Source organism: Penicillium waksmanii (assembly GCF_028829765.1).
Source record: "Penicillium waksmanii strain IBT 27052 chromosome Unknown utg000010l:1.0-3698451.0:1.0-3701458.0, whole genome shotgun sequence".
NCBI classification, from domain to species: Eukaryota; Fungi; Ascomycota; class Eurotiomycetes; order Eurotiales; family Aspergillaceae; genus Penicillium; species Penicillium waksmanii.
The window spans coordinates 3,602,029-3,624,957 of NW_026643256.1; the positions used below are offsets into that span (position 1 = coordinate 3,602,029).

The window sequence follows — 22,929 nt, forward strand, 5'->3', positions numbered from 1 at the left end:
GCTCCCTCAGCCACCCGCATACACTGGACGTTGCTGCAAGGTAGCACACGATTTGTCCCACATGGACCATCCCCGGACGAGATCAACTGAGTAATCTCCATCCCGCAGCTCTGCCAGATACCGCTGTTGACCTTTTAAGTTGCCATCGTCATATTATGGAGTTTCTCAGCGGCGCCTTATCTGGCATCCCACTGATGCACTTTCGGAGCGCTCTACTCTATCTTTTAGCCCTGGATCTGTCCCGATGCAACCGATTCGTTCCTTTATGTTCGGATATTGCTCGTGGCGTCTGAGTCGGCCTCTTGTACTCCGGCCACCGCACATTATGATCTTCAATTATCTTCTTTGCAGGATCATGGTTGATATTTTGCCCATATGCTCAGTTGCCTGTTCAAGCTTACTATTTGGACCTTGATTCTTTTGCTCTCTTTGCCGCATAGAACAAAGAAAGTCTACCAAATCAATGCTGAATGCAGGTCCATGCGTGTAAACATTGCGCAGTAATAACCACTTGAGGATGATGGTATTGCATTTCTTTTTGATCTACGGGCACCCCTAGCCATACGAACGATCCTCAGGTACATGCTGATGGCATAGTTTATTTCCAAGGTTGCCTTGGCGAAAAGGGTTGACAAGCGGCTGCCACCCATAGCATTCAAGTTATCTTATACGAAAACTGGAGTGACACTGGAGTGCCCAGGTGCCTTTAAGTATACTCAACCACCTTGGCAGAACATATTACATACTACTATTACTGAATCCAACTCCTTATGAGGTTTCAGTAGTAAAAATATCATCATTATCATACATCAGGTGGTTGTACTAGTAGACCGTCGGTGTAGAAGTAGGGGCCAGTTAACTTCTTGTCCATGGTCGCCTTGGAGGGGTTACACGACTTGAAGGTGGAGATATAGTACTAGTAGTACTACATAAACTCGAAGGTAAGGGGTACCATTATTGGGACTATGCATACTATCATGCACAGGTGAGAGAACATGATGATGCTACTATCAGTATGTCGACAAACGAGTTTGTCGGCTTATAACATGGTATTTCAAGTTCAAGTTAGTATAAAGGCATCGTAAATCTCTGACTTTCTAAGATGTTTATGAATCACACCCTCATCTTCGAGGCTCTAATATATTCAACGCTCGAATTTATCAGTTGAATATGAAAATTGCATCTCTTTCCGCTCTGGGCTTCCTAGCTACTCTTGGGAGATCCCAATCGCCCCAGCAACTCGACTTTCGCTCCCTAAGCTCTGTCCATAGTGGAGTAAAGACATTTGACAGTGGTGTTACTGCTGATTATAATTGTCGTGTGAAAGTGACAACTAGCGACAGTGAGCCTACTGAGCAGCCTGCGAGGGGGTCAGGTGAATGTGCAGCCTTGTGCCATTCCGAGCCCGAATGCTCTAGCGCGATATGAGAGTATACAAAAAATCGCTGCCTACTCTATAATTCTGCTGTGACTTTGAAATCTCATGCTCGCAGTTCCATTTGTCTGAAGCCCACTGGTATATTGGGGAACGAGGACAGTCTGATTGTCGGCGTACTCCACAAGAACATTGTAATGAATCCCGAGGAGCTGGTAGTCTATTATTCTATTTAAATTCTATATTTTAAGTCACATTGTAGCATTAAGATATCGAGATGCATGGAGTAAATTTTAATGAGCAAGATCCTATTATAAGATTAGTTTCAATCCGTTGACACAGGCCTTCGCGTAGCGCGGAGCTCGACTTACACTGGCCATTTTGCTCCTTGCACGAATCTTTGGTCCGTAAAAGGCCAGGACCCAAGGTACAAGCGTAAGTACAGCGCCCTGTGGGATGGAATTAGCAGTCGAAGTGGGGAATTGCAGCAGGAAATTGCAGCAGGAAAAAACATACGATTGCACCGAGAAGACTCGAGGCCTCAGGAAATCCCAGGTTTGTAAACATGGCAGTTGTCACCAATGGGAAAACCCCACCAAGAAGATTTCGGCCTGCAACGTATGAACCAGGTTAGCATGTCAAAGGTGTATTAAAAAGGAGCCGTAAAGGAAGACTCACAGCATGACTGCGCCGCAATTGCGGAACTGGCATATCGGTGGTAGACATCCGCCAGGTAGTTGAAGGTAGCCAAATAAATGGAAAAAATACCCATAGTCGCACAGCCCACAGCTATCGAGGGCACGATCCAGTGCACAGAGGGAAACGATGACCATCCGAACCAGAACAAGCCGATGGGTAGCAAGATGGATTCCACGCAGACGAAATACAGTCGGCCTTCGGCAGAGGAAGAGAGCTTTCCGTATCGCGCCGCGATTTTTTCTTGCCATATACTTATTATCGTGATCAGAACAACACCGACACACATAGCTGGGCATATATATCAGTGCCAAATTCCGTTTAGCCAAGCAAACTTGAAGATTGTTATTACTTACCAGTGAACACAGCTCCCGTCTGCTCAACGTTAAATCCATGGTTCGTGCGGAAGACCAGAGGGATGGAGCTGAATTGAAGGTACAGTGTGGCCCAGCTGAAAGAGACCCAGACAGAGAAGAAAAAGACAACAGGCTCTGTGACAAGCATGTCTGCTAAAGTATCAGCATCGACAGCGTGGTGCTGGATTTGGGGAAACGAAAGAACTCACGAAACGGCCGGTAGACGGAGATCTGAATCATAGTAGCCAAGGAATCACGCTGCTCGTCACTCTTGACTTTCCATCGAATCCGCTTCACTAATTTCTCTGATGAGTCGTCACTAGACATAAAGACACCGTGATGGCCTGCCTTTTCCAACTGTTCATAGTAGGCATTGAGGGTCTTCGCCTTCCGGCTCAACAGAACACTCCCGCGGGTCTCTTTGAAGAAGAAAAAGATGATAACGACGAAGACTGCCGAAATGATAGCATGTGAGTAGTAAATCCAGCGCCAGGAGGTATGCGTGACCACGGCGCCTGCTAGCAGGGGCGCAAGGCCAGTTCCGAATAGCGCTGAGCCCGAAAACAGGGCCATCGGGGTGTTTCGGTCCTCAGCGTGGTAGATATCGCTGATGACACCGCCGACCATAGTGGAGAATGTCGCTGGGGGATGCTTTAGCACTGGATCTCGCATTTAAAATTAGAAGGAGGAAGAAACAGTAGTACGTACAACCACCGACGCCCTGGAAGAAACGGGCGATAAGCAAACCGGCAAAAATGTGAGTTCCTCCACAAGCCAGCAAGGACGCTAAGAGAGACTAGCGATTAGCATCCATTGAAAGATCATACATACATCTGGAGAAGGGGGAAAATCGAAACAACTTACCAACGAACAAGACTCCACTGGCAATGAAGATGGGCCGTCGACCATTAAATTCCGAAAAGGGTGCGAGAATCATAGGGGCCAAGGCAAACCCAACACAAAAGATGGTGATGCTGAGGTTGTACACAACAGGACTGATGCCCCATTCTTTGCACAGTTCATCTGATGCTGGGCTAACCTCACCAGCCGAATAACCAGCCAGGGCCGTCACGGCGCAAGAAATATACGTCATAAGCGACTTGCGCCATCGCGGCCACAAAAACGGCGATGTATATTTTTCCAAATTTGGTGGTTCAGGCGGGGGAGATTGGCCTGGTCCTGGCGGCAGAGAGATACATGGTGTGGGGAGCGGCGTCTCTAGTTCCAGGTACAGCGATTCGATCTCCTGGGAGTCGGCGATGGAAGGACTGAGGTCGCGTTTCTCCATGGTGATCAAATCGACTTTGGGGGCGAGGAAATGTCTGTTATCATCCACGGGTGTCAAGTTGGCTGCCGGGATGTAAGGATTATTTCAAGTTGAAGGTGAAAGTGTACACCGTATCGAAGGGCGTGAGACTAGGACTCTTGGGTTTATGTACAATCTCTCTCGTTGGAAGAAAACCCAGAATTGGAGAAAGCATCTCCACCGGGAAATGGGTCGGGACTCGGGAGTAATGGCGCACAATTTTGGAGATCTCTCAGGTATGAATATGAATGAGCCAGTTGCAAGGGGGTGGTTCAAGTTAGGGCTGCACACTGGTAGCCATTTAAGATGATGCACACTAGAACCAACCCCGCTCGTAGTATTGGATGAACATGCTGCACGGAGTAGTATGTTCGGACATATGGGCGAGAATACAAAATACCACTAGTACATCATTAATAATCCACCATGGCAAACTCGGCATCTCGGCCGGTTTTGAAAACGGAAAATGGGGATCAGACCTCCAATCTCCAATTTGGAGAAGTCGACAACAATAAAAACCAAAGTGAAAGAAACTGAAAGGGCGGATGATAATCGACGCTGTCGTTGCTCTTCTAATTGATATTAGCCATTTTTTATCTGCTAGCTATACCCTGCAGAATCCTCGTTGGTCTCGTAGATACTCTGTGTGTCTTGGCGAGTTCGTCGGAGTTGACCCTCTCCTCCCCGGTCGGACGTCAGATAATCTGCATTTTGGAGAAATACTGACCTAGGCACTAGTTGGTAGATGCTATTATATTTAGTTGATTAGGAGTATCCTACTAGTATTTCATAAACCATTTGTGCTTCACAAGTTCCCTTTTTTTACAGCAGAAATTTCCGGCTTAGGGTTTCCCCGAAGCCATGTCCTTGTTGCCTGGGCTCGGTCCTTTTACTAGTACTAGTAGTGACTTGAAATATATAAACAAAAGGAGAAAGCATGAAACCTATGAAGATTGAATAAAGTAGAATACCAGGTATTATGAACCCAAAGGTTAGGTCTATAGTAGAACGCGTAGTCAAAGGCTCATTGATCCCGAGTTATCTAATAGTAGGTAGTATACTCAAGATTGATTGAAATGTAAGGCTCGACAGCACAGATCTAGGCCGATGGAAAAGATATCCCCGCATTTGACCCCACTATACCGATTATAACATTTTACCAGGGTGATGCCCTCTATCTACCTTGCTGATTTAGCTTGGGCCGGCTTCATCCAGAGTTCAGCTGGGAGCCCTGAGGATAATCCTTAGGCTTGTCGACTCAGAAGAACTTGAATGAATGATGGGAATGGCTGGATTAATTGTATATACGAGTGTACTCTATTACCGAGCTCTAATTCTTTTCTCGAATGCACACTAAAACATAATCTTGAGCTTCCCACACATGCTGACAAGAGGCCAGTTATATCGCGAACACTCTATTGCTTGCCGTCGGAAAATGACACCACGGCCCATTTCCCGCTCCAGGCCCATTTCCGCGCATCAGCACCACCGCCATTAGGCTGTTGACGAAGCTTCTCGTCCTCGCCGGCAGGCAAACCGACCACGACGTCGGCTTTGCAGGTCCGGAATGCCAGGACACGGATCCCTGACTGGGGACCCATCGGTCCAATGGCAGTGGTGAATGGGGTGGTGGGATCCCATTGAGCCTAGACTAAGGTTAGTATCGAGAAAGGAAAAAAAGACCAGGGTGGTGTGCTTACATCGTTGGTCAGTTTGCGGTAGTTCAGATCACCCTTGAAAAGCACAAGCTCGCTTTCCTTCAGGTCCTCGAAAAGCTCGGGAGCCACGTGAGGCATGCGCCAGTAGCAGCCCTGGGTGGTCCAGAATGAGTGTGGGCGGATAATCAGCCGGCCATCTTGGTGAAATTGGCTCCATTGTTCAAAAAGGAATTGGACATCAGCAGCCTCCTTATCCGCAAGGGGTGGATAGGTTTTCCCGGTATCATCAGCGGCAGTGTAGAAGGCTTGCGGGTCCGCCATCGAATTCAGTAGATCAGAAAAGTCTTTGGGTGTAACGTCAGAAACAAACCAAGGGAGTCGCTTCGGGTGCAGGACAATTGTGGTTGCCAAGCCAGTGGACAGCATGTATCCGGCCAGAATCAAGTCGACGAATAGCTCGAATCCAGAGTTATCGAGTACAATGTCCACCCGTCGTTCGCCATCCTTCTTCTCGCGACGGGCCTTTTGCATGGTTTCGAATGCCGCGTCAAGGTCATTGACAATGATATTTTTCTGTGAGGTTTTCCGTGCCTCCGACCCCTGCAATTTCTGGATATCTTCGTAGGTGAGAGATGTGAGCAGCGAAAGGTCGGTGGCATTACCCCACAGGCAGATCTCGCACATCTCGGAGAAGAGCAGCCGCTCGGCCTGCTCCACCTCTTCGGGAGATTTACCCTCTGATGAGACACCAGACGCCGCGTCTTGTGCAAGCTCACGGTACCGAGTAGCCAGTTCCAAGACGGCAGGACGTGAAGATTTGAAGGTGGACATCTTCTGGCGAGCGAAGACGTCGTATCCCCTCCAGTGCTTGGAGAGGGCAAAGAATGTTTCCATACGGCGATCTGCGGGCGAGACGTCAGCCTCGGTACTTGTTTATCCAGTTATCAGACGGCATCGTCGTACAGAGGTAGCATTCGGCATAGAGCCACGCCACGTCATGCCATTTGGGGTTGCCTCGCTCGGCCAGTTCCTTGTTGTAACTCGCAATGTCGGCCTCGCCATCGTCTTCTAGGGGCCTGATCACATATTTGGTGAGCAAAGCGCTTTTGATGGAAAAGGAGATGGCCGCAGAACACTTACGTCAATGGCCGATTATGCTGCAACTCATATTTCATCTTGGCTAGTTGCTCGATGATGCTCTTGCCATCCTTAGCCTTTTCATCATCAGTGACAGTTCCAACAGTCCGATGGAGGTCATCAATTGCGCCCGTCTAGTAACCACATTAGTGATTGAGTCATGTATATTGCTGTATTGGATCCAGGGTACGCACGAGAATGACTGGCCATCGGTCGCTGGCAGAGACCGAGGCGAAGCTCGACGGGTCTGACGTGAGGAACTGGGCTAAGGAGGGGTCAGCTCCCCCATCGACGAAATATGAAGAATACCATACTCACGCGTCTTGGGATCGAATTCCATCTTGACGATTGGGTGTGGAGGAGAAAGTTGATGAACTTTCGAATTGAATTGCGGAGAGCTTCGCGGGGTGAGGGCGGTGACGAGGGCGGTCTGGAAATGCCCCGCGGAGTATTGCAGAACAACAAGGTTGAGAGTAGTAGATATCGGTTGATATTGGTAGATAGATAATAGACAATAGATGGTAGATGGTAGATGGTATATTGGACTGTAACCTAAAGTAACATCTTCTAAACGGCTAAGAGGAGTAGTAATATTTGTGCAATTGTAAGATAGGTTCAATGTTATCTCTAGTATTCTTGTTCTATCGCTGGATCTGAAACCATAAATTATGCGTTTAGTGAAGAGATATGGGTGAAAGGTTGTAACCCAAATTAAGTATCTCCAGGAATAGTATGCATCTAACAGCAGTCAATAAGGTTTCAAAGCATTCACCCCAAGCCACAGCAATCCGACCCAACCGCACAGTCGAGCTGAATCATCTCCCGGGATGACAAATTTACAGCTTGAACTGATCCCGCAGGCACTCAGCAAAGCGTGAGATCGCCTCATCAATCTTTTCCGATGAAGCCGCGGCGTATGTAGCGCGGAAAAACATCTTTTCCTCAACAACAGAGCTGTCAGCCTTGAACCAACTGCCTCGGGACAGCAGAACCTGGTGGTCCACGGCAGACAGGAAAATCTCCTCTTCGATGGCATCGCGTGTCTTTCCAGAAGCGATTCCGGGGTGCTTGTGCCAATCAATTTCAATCCAGTGCTAGGGGAAGTGTCAGCTATGTTGAAGGGGGGGGAGGGCATCTATTGCAGTCAATACTTACGAACATTCCTGCGGAAGGAGGTGCCCAGTGAGCTATCTCCCGTGGCAAGTATTTCTCGCAAGAATGAAGAAGCGCATCGCGGCGATGAGTGTACTCCATGCGCAGATTGATCAGCCAATCCAGGTAACCAGAATGGCCCCAGTGCTCGTCCAGCAATTTGTAGAGCACCATCTGAGAAACTCCACTGGGATTTTGCGAGGAAGTCTCGAAGTTACGGACGAAGCGTTCCACTACTTGCTCGGAAGCAACAATCCATCCAACACGGGTACCGGGAGCCACGACCTTGGAGAATGACTCCAGACGGACAACGCGGCCATCAACGTCCAAACTGAGGAACGATGGGACCAGGGACTTGATGAATTCATCGTGGCTGGCGGGTGGTGGCGGAGACGGGGCATCCTTGCCAACGTATGGCTGCATCTGCAGGAAGTAGTAAGGCTCATCCTCGACAATGATGATGTCGTGCTTCTGCGCAACCTTGTACACGGCCCGACGGCGCTCGGCTGATTGGGTGGCTCCGGTCGGGTTCTGACCAGTCGGGATTGTGTAGAGCACAAAGGGCTTGCGAGCACCACGGGCTTGCTCATCCCAGTTCGTGAGCAGATCATCCATGGCATCGGGGATCAGTCCTTGTTCATCAATGGGAACGGCCAACGCCTTGAGTCCCAGAGGGAAGGCGGTCTCGGCAGCACTGGCGAATGTGTATTCTTCCATGAGAATGAAGTCACCACGCTCGGTCAGTAGGCGCAGGCATGTATCCCAAGCATATGTGCTTCCCGCGGTCAAAGTGCATTGCCAATCGGCATAAGGTGGGCTGTGGATAAGCTATCCGGGTCAGTCCTGGGAAAGTAATGCATCGAGATATCACATCATACGCACCTCGGTATGTTCGGTGACGAATCGGAGGAGTTGGGCAGCACCCGTTGCTTGGCCATAGTTCAATGCAATCTCCAGATCTACACTCAATTGGTCAGTATCCCCTGTAGAAGAGTACTCGAGCGGAGGGATACACACCGTAGAGACTAGAACCCTCTCTGATATCATGCTTTCCCGCACGCAACACAGTCCCTGACTGACTAGTTGCCTCCGAGGAGAATCCCGGTGGGGTGGGAACTTTGATATCGAGGTGCTCGAAAGGGAAGTATTCGGGGGAGGGTAGACCACCTCCGAGGGAAATTATGCCTAATGAGAAAGCTAATCAATACCATATCCAATAAGAAACAGAACGATCTTCTTGTTGTGCATACCGGGGTTTTTCAGGAAACGTGCGGCGTTCTTCAATGTAGAGGCCTGGTAGATACAACATTAGGACATGAGTTCTTTTCAATCGCAAGATAACGCGGGAATAAGCACGAACCTTGCGAGATTTGGCTTCGATGGAGAACCGGTCTGAAATTTGGGTCAGTATTTCCAACCTTCTATAGAGCGACCTGAACGCAATTGATCACTCACGCTCAAAACGCTTAGCCTTGGGCTTGGTGTAGCAAGCCTGTTGTGATTCAAAAACACAATTGGTCAGTCTAGATCCTTAGATTGTTCCTTTCCTTGTGACTCTAGTTCTCATCGTGCGAAGTGTCTTTGTATTTGTTTAGGTTGGTCGTACCGGGCTTTTGAACATGTCACTGCTGCAGGCCGCCGCGACTCCGGTGGGCATCTGGGCCATTTTCTCGCGCCATGCGGGGACTCCATTGACGGTCAAGGGGTTTGGCACTGGCAGGGATGAGGTGTCGGTGTCTCCCCTCATATCAATATCCAAAGGTGCGGGGGGACTCATGGCGAAGGCGATGGGAGTCCAAAGGAAGTATCCGAGGTGTGAGAAGAAGGTGTAGAAGTTGAATATTCAATGTAGTATTGATTTCGAAGGTGAATCGGAGTAATCGGCGGGGAGGGGGGAAGGGGAGGGTGTTTGCGCCGTGGCGATACAAAGTAAGAGGAATAAGAAGAAGACAAAGTGCAGTGGAGGTGAAGAGAGTCAAAAACTCTCCACTCGGCAGGTCGCACTTCCGACATGACTCATCCAAGAAAAGACACGAACCACCCCAAAAAGCAACAAATATGCCAATGAAGGTTACAATGGAGAAAGCTTGAAAAAGAATCACGTCAAGTCATTGGATGGTGTATTTTCTGTTATCTAATTTGCTGTTGTAGGGTGTAATATGTAGGGCGTAGGGCGCAAGGAGGGGCTGATTCGGTAGATTCAACTCTGCATACTTCAGATTTACTGTAATTTACCCCAATTCTAGCAAGTCGCAGCTTCTGATTGGTGTGAATACAATACCGTATTGTCAATAGTATACGCGGCAGTGATACCCCGCATAGATAAGGCTATCGCCGGCATCGGCCCCGTCGATAAGCTTAAGCTTAGCTTATGTGCCACATGGCCGACTTTAGTTCCTAAGGCTTTCTTGGTTCGCAAGTATGCTATTGATATTGACTGCTAGCTACAGGGCTCAGACTAGTCCTAGGTTAGTGCCGCTTATGAGTATTCATGCTGATGCCATGTTTCATGTTTCCAGATCTCCTGCCCTTACTCCGTACATGTTGCCCTTTCCCTCTTTAACCTTGGAATAGCTATATACTCGTACTAGTATGCTTGCCTAATTAGCACCTGAGAAATTTCCGTATTGGCGCCAGTGGCAATGCGCCACAATCACTTTCCGGGTATTAAGGGTACAGGTCCGATCCTGACACGCGGACCAAGCCAATCTCATAAGCCAAGAGTATGCCTTGTGACAACCTGGTTACCCATCGAATGGAATCACACTCGACAGTTCCTAGGCTACATAATCGTAAAAGGGCGTACATACTGCCAGAATTCCCATGGAGCGCCCAATAGAGACAATGGGATCTGAAGAATGCTAAAGGGAAATTGTGACAAGTAGAGCGAATGCGCCCTTGGCCCCATAACCCCCGATGGCGTAAAATGAACTCGGGGCGGGTCTTCAAAAGAAGTGACAGCCTGACATGACGAGAATGTATATACCCACTTCCTTTAAGCTGCCTACCGGAAAATTAACCCATCGTTTAATTGGACCGGAAATCGCTGGCTTGCAGCAGGGATAAGTCGCGGCAAATAAGATGGGTCGATCCTGCTTCTAAGCGCTCTTGGCGGCCGTTTCATGTCCGATCCCTGGACCCTGATTTATCGCCACACGTTGATTTCAATTTCCCATTTGTCTCGGCACAAACCAAACACGCCATCATTTGCTCTTACCTGCAAGCCTCGCCCTACTACAAATATCTTGTCAAATTAGATACGTCCATTGGGCTTCAGCCATGAAACATTCAAGGATTCAGGATCGGTCGGTGTGCGCAGGATCCAATTTAGGCATTTCTCCCCATAGGTACCTCAGGTACAGCCGTTTATATAAATGTCGAAGCCAGCTCTGACTTCAAGAGTTATCATCACGATCAATTCTAGATCACAGTCACTCCTTTACCACTAGCACTTGGTAGTACTAGTTCATCACTCCTTTATACGACAGTTCGATCCTAACCACGCTGAGGATATACATTTTCTGAGATTGAAACGTTTTATACATAGTACAATTCGCTCCTTGCAACACCAATTCCGCTTGCCAAAAAATGGCATACTATACAGCGACCAAGTCGGGCGGCCGGCTCTTCGCTAGGCAGAACTTCGTGCTCTTTACGGTCTGCTTTATCTGGCTCCCTATACTCGCCAACTGCCATATTCACCAAAGAGCACCAGGAGGGGTCCATCGGCATGCATTGAAGCGAGGAGGGAGCAATGGCAATCAGTCTGATGGATTGAGTATATGGCAGCCTAGACCAGGTGTCAAATGGCAAATCCAGTTAGAGGAAGCTGTCGAGAATACTTCCATAAACGCCGATGTTTATGATATCGATCTATTCGACAACTCGGCGGACACTATATCTGCGATTCACAAACATGGCGCTCAGGTGATTTGTTATTTTTCGGCAGGAACATATGAAGAATGGCGCTCCGATGCAGCCCAATTCTCTTCCTCCGACTTTGGTAGCAATCTTGATGATTGGCCTGGAGAACGATGGATTGACATCAATTCAAGCAACGTACGTCGGATCCTATCGGCCCGTCTTGACATGGCACAGAAGAAAGGCTGTGATGGTGTCGATCCGGATAATATCGATGCATACGACAATGAAAATGGGCTGGGCCTAACAACGCATGACTCGATTGATTTATTGAAGTACCTTGCGATTGAGGCGCATTCACGCGGCATGTCAATCGGATTGAAGAACGGAGGTGACATTATTGGCGATGTCATCGACAAAATGCAATGGTCGGTCAACGAGCAATGTGCCCAATACAATGAGTGCGACACATATGCTGCGTTCACAGATGTGAATAAGCCCGTTTTTCATATTGAGTATTCCGGCGAGGATGTTGGTTACAAAAGAAAACTAAAAGTTCGTGTCACGGACGCGAAGAAGTCGGACGCTTGTCATGCGGAGGGTGCCGAAAAATTCTCAACTGTCATCAAAAACATGGACCTCAGCGCGTGGGTGGAATATTGCTAGTATGTATGCTAGATTTATCTGCTACTGCATTTAGTTCATTTTGTTTCTGAGGTTAAAGCAATTCATGCACCAATCGAAAGCTTTCCACGTGGGTCCTTTTAGCCATTTGGACAATGTTTAGTTTGAAGCTGAAGGTATTATGGAGACTAGCTCAGCTCCCAAGGGACCTTAGAGCCCTACAAGGTAGATTTCTTTGGTCATGTACCGGTACCCATTTGTTGGTGACCGCTGGGTTTTTTATTTTTATTTATTTTTTATTTTAGTTATGCCTCTCCTGCTTGTCTTCTTAAAATTCCATTTAGTGTACCGACTATATCTGGGACAGCCAGTGGCTCACGAACCAAACTTGTACCAAACTTGGAAGAGGTCCCCATCAAAGAACGGCCCTCAGAATTCTGGATCCCCTTTGCTAGGACCCAAAAAATATGTTTCAGCTCCATGGATAATCTCTATACATGCGCCGAAGCCGGCGAATCGCTCACTGGAAACCTAACCGATACGGTTTACCAATGTCTTTTCGACTACTGCGAGAAATCTGATCCGGATTTGCTGGGATGCCCTGACCAAGCAATCATAACTTCATTTGAATTTGACGCTGGCTTGGATCCATATCCATACTTCGCTGCCAACAGCGGCTCTTGCGATCATATCAACAAACAGGCAAATACCGACATTGGGGGTCCCGGGGTGAGTGGCAGCTCAATATTTTCGAAATGTATGTGACTAATGACGCCTGTGATAGGTATACGCATCGTACTTTATTCAGATAGGCATCTTTCTCTTGATCTGGTTATTTTTGCGATTTTTCAGAACTTTACCCAAAGTCTTCCGTCAAGTCTCATGGATTGGTAGGAAGGCAAACAAGACACAGTTCAGCGATACCACCGCCGGGCATAGCGCGAAGATTGCGGACTTGTTCGACAAACAAAAATTTGTTATTAAATCTATTCTCGTCGAATTCCAAGAGACTCATTGCTTTTTCATTATTGCATGCCAGAGCGTCGTGCTGCTGTCTAAAAATCATAACGGCATTTTTTCGGCTACCAATATGATCATTATATGGGTAGATCATATGATTGCAGGGCTATGCGCCGCTGCCGGTATTTAACCGGTGGTCCTAGGTCTCTGGGCCTTCCAAAGATCAAATATGTGTCCGGGTTGGGTTTTCTTCCTGTCGACTGTCACTATGATTACCGCTGAGTGTGCACTCTATTCGGTTTTCTGAGAGCCCAAAGTGAGCGACATGACCAGCCTGCGTGGAACATTTCCCGTGACATGAGGCGAACACCCGCCCCCATTACGACACTGCACCCTTGATCAAATCCAAAATACCATCATTGCAGTTACCGCATTGTTGCGGTCATAAGCCCATTTTGCTTGAGTCTGTATGAGGTCAGCGCAATTATGTTTTTTGGCCCCTATACCAGGAAGGTTCTGCTTTCCACCACATGAAAATCGGTGGTATGCAAATATGTTTACTGGACAATATGTGAGTTACCTTGGTGATCGTTTGATGATCTCTCTGTTCCCGAGGTCCTGCAGATTTCTCTAATAATTTATTTAGTTGGCACGGAGTCTTACACAGAAACCCGATTTGGAGCCTCAACTCATCTCGTTCAGAATAATGAGATGGGACAAAGCGACGATGATCCTACTCATCATCACGAGGATGTGTCGGCAAATTCGGCGGAGTACATTTCTGTTGAAGATCAGGCCAAAAGCGATATCGAAACGGGCCAGATAAGCGAAAACAACGGACTTCTTACTATGGATTATAATGGAATCGAGAAGTTTGGATTTTAGAACAATAGCATGGGTGTTCGTGCTGAGAATAGAACGAAGATATCTAATAGGCTCGATGTTATGTCTGTTCTCCAAAAAGGGTTCTATATTACCTCCCAGGTAATGATGGAACATTGATCAGCGTATGGATCCATGATGGAATCGAGAATAATTAATTGATAACGGTGATCACACTCATGTCATACTACTAGTAGTACGAAAGGGCGAGTCGTCCTCCAGCTGAGTAGATATAATGGATTTACTACTGTCGGCAGTGCTAACTACCCCTGCGAGCAATACGACCAAGGTTTATTTGAAGACTTCAAGTTCAACGTCTTGAAGTACTTTCCAGCATACCAAATATCATGTCAAGACTCATTAAGTGTTTCGTAGCTTTCCCCGGATACTGGACAACTGGAACTTAATTTTCAAGGCTGTCGAAGGTAATATTTATTAGAATTCAAGTTCGTCATAGGGTACCTGGGTATATGACATCATAGCTTGGGATATGTAATTTGAGTCGTGTTGAAATCGCCGCGGGGCAAGACTGCGAAACCTTAATAAATCCGATCAAATCAAATAGGGGGAAACGATTCAAAACACAAAATAATAATGCTACATATCACTAGATGGGCGTTAGGTAGAAAAGGGGGGCTTTTGACCGACGGGGATTCTCTCGGATCCGACGGTGGCCGAAAGACCCACAGCAACATAAGACATCCAAGTGGGCCTGGGCTGCGTGGTCGATTTCCCTCGTCAACTGAGAAATTACACCTGCGGGGTATTCACACAACTGCAGGAGACAAAGGGAAAAGAAATCTCTTTCAATGAGTGAAACTCAGCAAACAGCTGCACCCGACATGAATCGCTTAATTCGGCCATCGCTTGACGCCATATTCAAGAAAAACAAAGAATGGGTTGCCACGAAAACGAACGCCGATCCTGCCTTTTTTGACAAGCTCTCCGCGGGGCAGTCGCCGGACTATCTGTCAGTTGGTTAAGTCGCATCGCATCGCGAACGAACAGTATGCTGACTACAGATAGATACATTGGTTGTAGCGATAGCCGGGTGCCTGCCAATGAAATCATGGGCTTGGAGGCCGGGGAGGTTTTTGTCCACCGGAACATCGCAAATTTGGTCCCGAATGTCGATTTAAATGTGATGTCTGTCATTAACTATGCGGTTAGACACCTCCACGTCAAGCACATCATTGTTTGCGGCCACTATAATTGCGGAGGGGTGAAAGCAGCATTGACTTCAGCTGATTTGGGACTCCTGAATCCATGGCTTCGAAATATCCGCGACGTCTATCGACTACATGAACAGGAGCTTGACACGATCAAGGAGGATGACAAGAGGTACAACAGGCTAATTGAACTCAACGTCATTGAGTCATGCAGAAATATTATCAAAACTGCCGCTGTACAGCAAAGTTACGAGAACAACCAGTATCCTATTGTCCATGGACTGGTATTTGACCTTCGCGATGGTCTACTGAGAGACCTGGAAGTCGATTTCGAGTCGATGCTCCAAGACGTCAAGAAAATATACTGTCTCTCACCAGGTAGCAAAACGGAATGAACGAGCGTCCATCTGAGATTTGGTTGTGAAAGGGCGATGGTTTTCAAATTCACGCTATAGCAAACATTTATTTATACGTCCTTCAAGGCTTTAAAGATGATCCCCATCTGTTAGCCTGAAGGCTCTCCTGTGTTGGTGTCATAAACGATTCCATGCAATTGGAGCCCTCTTGTTTTCGTTGCGTTGTGTACTTCAGGAAACTTTCGCAGAGAGTGTAACTGGGCGAAAATATTCATTTCAACGAAAGCGCGGTCCCGGTGATAAACTGAAAGATGATTGACAGTGTCGTAGAAGGTTGAATGTAAGGCATTTAGTTGACTGTCGAAATGTTAGTTAATTTCAATGTAGCATTAGATTGGGCTAAATACCTTAACCAAGGGCCATTCAAGCCCTGCCGTGCCTCCGATCGAACAATACCGCATCCGTAGTGACCGCACACCACTATGTGCTTGACCTATGTGATAGTCGATTAGAATCGGGCAAATCCATATACAAATTCTTTAACTACCTTCAGTGTTGAGACTGCGTGCTTGATGGTGACTTCGGAAGACATATCGCCTTCAATTAACATGTTACCCAAGTTGCGATGTACGAGCATCTCGTCGGGCAGGAGATCAAGAATCTTCGTTTCTTCGAAGCAACTATCTGAGCATCCTATCCAGAGAACTTGCTGGACCGGCTTCTGAAGGCTAGGGATGAGGTTCGCACGAACAGGCATAGCCTCAAAGTTTGTGTTGTCGTCAGTCAACATTTTGTTTCGCGGGGTTGAAAAGGAGCAAAGTGTTGTTGCACGGCGACTTTGTAAGTAAAATCCGGATTTTAACTCTCGATAGGCGAAGGGAAATCGAATCTTCAAGGGCATTTGAAGTAGTTATATTTTCTCATGCGATGGAACCTGAGCTTATGAATGTAATGTCGGAAAGGGGTGGCACCCGGCCGAGTTAAATCGCGCGCGGGCAAGAACTGAATTGGATCTAGTAAATTTCCCGGGGCTTTTCTTCTTGTTCAGACCCCGAGTAACGAATAATGACACCCGGAGTTGTCGCCGATCTTGGGTACCTGGAAATTCCGAGGAACAACCAGGAGGCATTTCTCCGAGAGATTTCCGCACTCGGCCGGGGTTGTATCAGATCCGACCGGTGGGGAACTGCAAATACTAGTCCATTTTAAGCCCAAATGTATATTGAAACATTAGAGTTTCAAAATTTTGCTGATAAAATAATCTGATGACACAACCTTGAAAAGAAAGGGTCTTTACATATAGTGCTAGTAAGTTGTTAGTACAGCGTAATGATACTCCTCTTTTCAGGCGTATCCATCCCCAGTATAGATTTCGAATAGCGAAGAGGCGAACAATCTCTTGAATGGATGTCCACGGGTGGGTGATAGTCGCGACAGCGGCAAGATTCGAACCTACTACTAGAATGTCCTATTCTAGTCGCCAATGCTTATCCCTACACCACGCTGCCGCGAGGACAGAGATTGCTTCTATATTCATCGTGCTGGATGTGCCCATAGGAGTACTTCGCGGAAGTGCAGTTCAGGGGTATTGGCATCAATTTCAATGCCTGAAGTGCCGTAGGAGGCGTCCTAGCAAAGGTAGAGGGCCAGGTTGGAGATTTAATTGCCCGTAGGGTAGTCGATTTGGTCAGTCCTTTATGCAATTTAACAGCCTGCTGTGGGAGCGGTGATGACCTGATATTAGGATATACAACGACAATTTTGAAAATTCTGTGCTTTCACTACTATTATACCGCCGACCCTTCGTCAGGCTTCGGCTCATGCATCGATTCGACTTTGACGGCTGTCCATTTTCCGACACAGCTATATTAAAATATCTGCATTCAAGAATTTGAGTTGTATCTATTTTTTCTAATAATTACAACTCCTCTTTCCAACCCACTTTCCTGCCAGATGTCAATATGGGATGAGTTGAGTATATCTGTCTCCTTTCCCTGGCTTGGATCTTGCCTCAAAGGAAGTTGCGCCGTTTTGAAAGATTCTTTTGTTGCGTGCTGCACAGTCTTCTTTAAAATAGCATCGAACTGCTTAAGTTACCTTCTAGATGTTATCTTGGAAAATGATCGGTTCCGCCGAGGGAAACCATTGTGTTCCAGATTTTAAACTTATGGCCCGAACTCAGGTTCATGAATACTCGCCCCATACTGGTAAAGCGGGGCCTCCCTTCGAGCTTCCTTCCGAGAATCCTTCTAGCGAGATCAAAAATTAAAAATGCGGCTTGTTTCTGGCCGGGAGATTTAATAATTACAATTGGCAAAGTTCGCACTGGACATTTTTAATTCCAGAAATTGACGCTGCCGATGGAATCCTTCGTCCCCGAACATCCGATTGAATAATCTAGGATTTATGGACGCGAACCTACGGTCCTGCTTTCTGGAACTAAGTGTAATGCTGCTAATACTAGTCGAGGGTGACTTGTAAGGTCAAAGTTTTGAAAGAAGAGGTGTGACTTCTTCTTACAACATATGCAGGCAGCAGGCAAATTGTGTGTTTGATATTTGAACTATACTATCTTTTATTCACCGGTCATTTGCCAGGTGCTAAGTGGATTGGCTCTTTATAGTGCTTGGTAATTATGTTGCACTAGGATAGAAATTGATTCTTGAATCACTATGCCACAAAGATAAACCAATCTGACTAGATAACACGGGCTTTACCCTCTATTTCCTCAGTCTGCTTCATGCATCGCTTTAACTAGAATGAGTTGTAGTAGAGACAATTTACAACTTTATAAAGGTGAGTCTGACACCTGTTCTCAAGGTCTTGATGCTTAATCCATTTCATTCAAGTTCTAATTAATCCTAACGAAATAGTTCTCTGCCATCCAGTCATTTCCTGCTTCCGTTAGGCCATTTGAAGCCCCAGCCAGGTCCGCCTCTGACCATGAGAACTTTCGTTAGTATTATTGGTATTGTGGTATTGGCAATTATTGCCAATGCGGCACCTCTCACGGCAGAGCGCCAGGCTCAGCATGAATCTCGTCGCCTTGCCCGTTTTAAAAGCCGCCCAAGTAATCCGCCTTACAAACCCGGAACCAACGACATCCTTCGTCTCAACAAAACATCAAAAAATGAGTATAGCTCGAACTGGGCCGGTGCCGTTCTTATCGGCACCGACTACACTGTTGTGACAGCAGAGTTTACCGTTCCAACCCCGCGGGTTCCTAGCGGGGGAGTTGGAAATAAACAATACTGCGCTTCTGCATGGGTTGGTATTGATGGAGACACCTGTGGTACCGCGATTCTGCAGACTGGGATTGATTTCTGCATTCAGGGCAGCTCGGCATCCTATTCTGCGTGGTACGAGTGGTATCCGGATTATGCATATGACTTCAATGATATCAGTATTTCGGCTGGTGATCTTATTAGAGTGACTGTGGATGCTACCTCAAAGACGTCCGGCACTGCCACGGTTGATAACATTTCGACCGGTAGATCCGTGACTCATGCATTTAACAGTGGTATCCAGGGTGATCTTTGCGAATATAACGCGGAGTGGATTGTGGAGGACTTTGAGTCTAATAACTCCCTGGTTCCATTGGCAAATTTTGGATCTGTCACTTTCTACAATTCCGACGCAATCTCCAGGAAATCAATTGTTGGGCCCTCAGGCGCAACACTCATCGATATTAAGCAAGACAATAAAATTCTGACGTCAAGTTCTATCGACGGCAACAGTGTTACGGTGAAATATGTTGCGTGAACATTTCTTCAGATGTCCTGAATTCGGACGAGAGTCCTGGGGTATTTTCGAGTTGTCATAGACTTGTAACAATGCCTGCCGTCATGTCCCCAGGTCTCACAATGAGTAGGATAATTGAAGCTGAAGATAGAATAAAGAATCTAGTCTTCAATACTTCTTACTCGGCAATGCATAAGCTACTATTCAACTTGGGATCACTCTGACATTTGGAAAATGAGATTTTCTGTGCCTTTCAACTTTGTCTCTTGTCAGACAGCTAGAAGATCCTGATTGATTATTCCCATTCTCTCTTGGTCGTCAAATGATTTTTCACGTCTAATAATGACGGTGAATGAACTCTGTCTGTATGTTGCAACGGAACAGCCGCGGGATCTACAAACTGCAGGATTATTAGGGAGTCGGGAGCTACGCTGTGAATTTTTGTGCAACATTCCAACCGGTGCATTCTTGTCTGTAAGACCTTCACTTGCCAATCAGAGGCATTCCTGACGATGCAGACAACTCGAACATGTTCGGTCACTTCTCCCCGATAAGATAAATTCGGTCCAGGTGAAGGAAAGGAAAGGGTAATTTCGGATGCAATAGGCCACACGCATGGTAGCACTCGCTACAAGGTACTCGAACCAAGTGTGCATAACGAGAATCGGCCTTTTACACCAGTAGTTGATTGGTGTTGTCTAAACCCTCCCACATGTCTGCATAGTAGGAAGGATAATGCAAACGATGCTAGTCGATCAGATAATAAGCCATGGCGCATGGGGCGCGTAGCAGCTCCACTCGTTGCTACTCATCGATTGCAGAGGCCTATAATCACCGACACGTATCATATATGCTTCCTTCCGGATACCAGGGAAATGAAAGCAAGGCGACACACAAGAATGTCGTTGGGCGGCAGGAAACTCCATCTTCTCCGAAATCCCATAGCGATTCAGGACAACAGAAAATTCGATTCTCCAAAGTTCATCGGGCCCGAATCATAGTTTCTTATTCAAATACTTGGTCAGCAGCATGTCGTGACCCTCCAGATAGCTTGGCCAATGCACAACTTCAGCCGGCTTTCGCGGAGATCCCTCGTGCTTGTGTATACGTGGACGTGGCTGGTAATCAGGCAATCTACGGTGAAGCTTGGGGTAAGTGAATAGTGAGGAGTTCGAATCATCCAGATGGAACTTTCCACGTGGAGACCACATAACCATAAAGATCTACGGAGTCAAGAGTCAAGACAAGCAAACCCGGGGATCTCCGCTACGTCGCAGTCGAACCCTTTCCAGGTCCAACTGGATAAGGCTTCACCAGTAACCACACCTGTCAAGCGCTCACATTGGTCACATAATTCCAGCATATTAGCTCATTCCGCTTTCCTTTCTTTTCGTTTCTTTTCTCTACATATGACTAGGCCCATGCGGTGCACCAGGTCTCGCCCTGCGCTGCATCCCTGCTGCACTGCATTTAGAAATTTTAAACCATCGAGACTGCCGAATCAGCAAGATTTATTTTCTGACCGCTTCTGCCTTCCCATATTGCATGCTGAGACGAGTGAAGGTAGTTTATCGGTCGGGCGAGTTTGATGTTGGTGCGGGTGAGTGCGGATGTTGAATTCTTGCAGCATCAGCAGCCACTGCGGGGTTCTCCCTCGTCATCTTCAGCTTCAACTTCAACTTCATCATCATTTTTGATGTTGACTCGTTTACAACACCGGAATGGCCATGCCTGCACGCTCCTTACGAGAGATCTCTCGTCATAATCTACATACATTTCGGCATCATTATGTCTCTGAAATCTCCGGATCGCTGGGCGACCTGGGAACTTTCCTTCCGATTGCCATTGCTCTCGCTGTCAACAACACAGTCTCACTGGCGAGCACTTTGGTCTTTTCGGGTGTCTACAATATCTTGACGGGTTTATTCTTTGGGATTCCACTACCAGTCCAACCAATGAAGGCTATCGCAGCCGTTGCTATCGCCCGTAGCTTTTCCCCTGGCTCAATCACAGCGGCGGGGATCTTTGTCGGAGGTTGCATCCTCATTTTCAGCGTAACGGGTCTCCTGCGCTGGTTCTCGAGCGTAATTCCCATTCCTGTCATCAAGGGAATCCAGGTCGGCGCCGGTCTATCTCTATGTATCTCGGCATGTGGAACTATACTGTCCCCGCTTGGCTGGATTAGCCCTTCTTGGGCTGACAATCGGATCTGGGCCATCGCGGCATTTATCGCCCTTGTCACGACGAATGTCTATCGCAAAGTCCCATACGCATTGATTGTTTTAATAACCGGACTCATCTTTGCGATCATTCTAACTGCCCTGGCGGGGTCCTTGCCCCAGTTCCAGATCTGGCACCCCTGGGTGACCATTCCAACCCCAAATCAATGGCGTGTCGGTTCTATTGATGCCGGCATCGGGCAGATTCCGCTCACTACGCTTAACTCGATTGTTGCTGTCGTTCATTTGGCCCATGATCTGTTCCAAACTAGTGTCCAGGCTCCGTCGATCACGCATATCGGGCTCAGTGTTGCTGGCATGAACCTGCTGGGCTGTTGGTTTGGCGCTATGCCTGTTTGTCACGGATCGGGTGGGCTCGCAGCGCAGTACCATTTCGGTGCGCGTTCCGGTGCGAGTGTTATTTTTCTCGGAGTACTGAAACTTTTCATCGGGCTTCTCTTCGGGGAAACTCTTGTTGATTTGCTCAAGCGATTTCCCGCCGCGTTCCTTGGCGTGATGGTGGTTGCAGCTGGTCTAGAATTGGCAATGGTCGGCGAGAGCCTCAACACCTCTGGTGCCCGAGACCTCGGCCAGGCCAGAGGTGGTGTTCTAGGCCTCGCTGAGCAGCACCTCGGCCCTGTGCTAACAGATGATGAACGTAAGCGACGTTGGACGGTCATGATAGTGACTATCGGCGTACTTGTTGGCTTCAAGAATGACGCCGTCGGTTTTATTGCCGGTTTGTTAACCCACTGGGCATATGATATTCCAAAGTGGTGGGATAAAGGCCGGGCCTATTGGTCTGAGGGACGGCTCCAGTTGTAATTGTTAGTTGACTGGATCCTCAAGAGGTGTCGACGGGGACCTCTTGAATGGAATAGACTTGAAGCAGGCATGGTATGGTAAGAAGTAGGGGACCCACCAATGCGAACAAGAAATGTCTGGGCTTTCAACAACAAGCTACCCCAAGTTCTCTGGGATTTGGAGAGCATTGTTGTACATTTTTCTATCTCCGCCTTCCTCTTCTTTGTTCTGCATGTCTAATTGTTCCACTTCCTGCCATGTCATTCCTCCTGTTGCGGCGGGCTAGACCCGCGCCACCTCCTGGTCGCAGGACTCTCGGCTCTCATACACATAGCATTTTTGTCTCCTTTTTTCGGGCTGTTGAATTTAGCGTGTTGGTTTTTGAATGGTCATTGCAGCTCATACGTCGGAATTTGGGGCGAGGAAGGTAGTTTATACGTATACATTCAGACCTAATGCAAACTTTGAATCCGACATGAAGCATTCAAGCATATACCTACCAGGAGTAGTATTCTCCCCAGATCAGTATTCATCTATTCATCTTCACCTCTCGACTGCGCAGAAGTAAACAAAGAAGAACTTGGGAACAAATAGTGCAAACAGTGCAAACGTGACAACCGCGGAGTGATAAGA

At 47.4% G+C, this 22,929-nt stretch overlaps 10 protein-coding genes across 10 annotated transcripts; 6 read left to right on the top strand and 4 right to left on the bottom strand.

Annotated features, from left to right (window-relative positions):
• Positions 1-1,668: 1,668 nt before the first annotated feature.
• On the bottom strand, positions 1,669-3,715 carry N7481_013316 (Major facilitator superfamily domain general substrate transporter; the record flags this gene model as incomplete). Its single annotated transcript, XM_057272535.1, has 8 exons — positions 1,669-1,683; positions 1,747-1,824; positions 1,892-1,986; positions 2,054-2,362; positions 2,428-2,577; positions 2,637-3,086; positions 3,136-3,213; positions 3,292-3,715. The coding sequence occupies 8 exons, from the start codon at positions 3,713-3,715 to the stop codon at positions 1,669-1,671; spliced, it is 1,599 nt and encodes a 532-aa protein (XP_057116723.1).
• Positions 3,716-5,148: 1,433 nt separating this feature from the next.
• Positions 5,149-6,868, bottom strand: N7481_013317 (damage-control phosphatase ARMT1 family protein; the record flags this gene model as incomplete). The annotated part of the gene is made up of 6 exons (XM_057272536.1): positions 5,149-5,379; positions 5,434-6,293; positions 6,355-6,467; positions 6,532-6,662; positions 6,723-6,793; positions 6,847-6,868. 6 exons carry the CDS (start codon positions 6,866-6,868, stop codon positions 5,149-5,151), a joined length of 1,428 nt encoding a protein of 475 aa, XP_057116724.1.
• Positions 6,869-7,364: 496 nt separating this feature from the next.
• On the bottom strand, positions 7,365-9,457 carry N7481_013318 (aminotransferase-like domain-containing protein; the record flags this gene model as incomplete). Its single annotated transcript, XM_057272537.1, has 8 exons — positions 7,365-7,622; positions 7,684-8,508; positions 8,563-8,639; positions 8,698-8,865; positions 8,931-8,973; positions 9,041-9,072; positions 9,136-9,172; positions 9,287-9,457. 8 exons carry the CDS (start codon positions 9,455-9,457, stop codon positions 7,365-7,367), a joined length of 1,611 nt encoding a protein of 536 aa, XP_057116725.1.
• Positions 9,458-11,268: 1,811 nt separating this feature from the next.
• N7481_013319 (endo alpha-1,4 polygalactosaminidase) lies at positions 11,269-12,207 on the top strand (the record flags this gene model as incomplete). Its single annotated transcript, XM_057272538.1, has 1 exon — positions 11,269-12,207. One exon carries the CDS (start codon positions 11,269-11,271, stop codon positions 12,205-12,207), a length of 939 nt encoding a protein of 312 aa, XP_057116726.1.
• Positions 12,208-12,645: 438 nt separating this feature from the next.
• On the top strand, positions 12,646-14,010 carry N7481_013320 (uncharacterized protein; the record flags this gene model as incomplete). Its single annotated transcript, XM_057272539.1, has 2 exons — positions 12,646-12,894; positions 13,876-14,010. 2 exons carry the CDS (start codon positions 12,646-12,648, stop codon positions 14,008-14,010), a joined length of 384 nt encoding a protein of 127 aa, XP_057116727.1.
• An 839-nt stretch (positions 14,011-14,849) lies between these two features.
• Positions 14,850-15,571, top strand: N7481_013321 (carbonic anhydrase; the record flags this gene model as incomplete). The annotated part of the gene is made up of 2 exons (XM_057272540.1): positions 14,850-14,977; positions 15,034-15,571. The coding sequence occupies 2 exons, from the start codon at positions 14,850-14,852 to the stop codon at positions 15,569-15,571; spliced, it is 666 nt and encodes a 221-aa protein (XP_057116728.1).
• A 110-nt stretch (positions 15,572-15,681) lies between these two features.
• N7481_013322 (carbonic anhydrase) lies at positions 15,682-16,322 on the bottom strand (the record flags this gene model as incomplete). The annotated part of the gene is made up of 3 exons (XM_057272541.1): positions 15,682-15,889; positions 15,940-16,025; positions 16,080-16,322. The coding sequence occupies 3 exons, from the start codon at positions 16,320-16,322 to the stop codon at positions 15,682-15,684; spliced, it is 537 nt and encodes a 178-aa protein (XP_057116729.1).
• Positions 16,323-18,475: 2,153 nt separating this feature from the next.
• Positions 18,476-19,294, top strand: N7481_013323 (A4/G1 family peptidase; the record flags this gene model as incomplete). The annotated part of the gene is made up of 1 exon (XM_057272542.1): positions 18,476-19,294. One exon carries the CDS (start codon positions 18,476-18,478, stop codon positions 19,292-19,294), a length of 819 nt encoding a protein of 272 aa, XP_057116730.1.
• A 748-nt stretch (positions 19,295-20,042) lies between these two features.
• Positions 20,043-20,486, top strand: N7481_013324 (uncharacterized protein; the record flags this gene model as incomplete). The annotated part of the gene is made up of 2 exons (XM_057272543.1): positions 20,043-20,424; positions 20,458-20,486. 2 exons carry the CDS (start codon positions 20,043-20,045, stop codon positions 20,484-20,486), a joined length of 411 nt encoding a protein of 136 aa, XP_057116731.1.
• Positions 20,487-21,000: 514 nt separating this feature from the next.
• Positions 21,001-22,317, top strand: N7481_013325 (putative sulfate/molybdate transporter; the record flags this gene model as incomplete). The annotated part of the gene is made up of 1 exon (XM_057272544.1): positions 21,001-22,317. The coding sequence occupies one exon, from the start codon at positions 21,001-21,003 to the stop codon at positions 22,315-22,317; it is 1,317 nt and encodes a 438-aa protein (XP_057116732.1).
• Between the last annotated feature and the right edge of the window lie 612 nt (positions 22,318-22,929).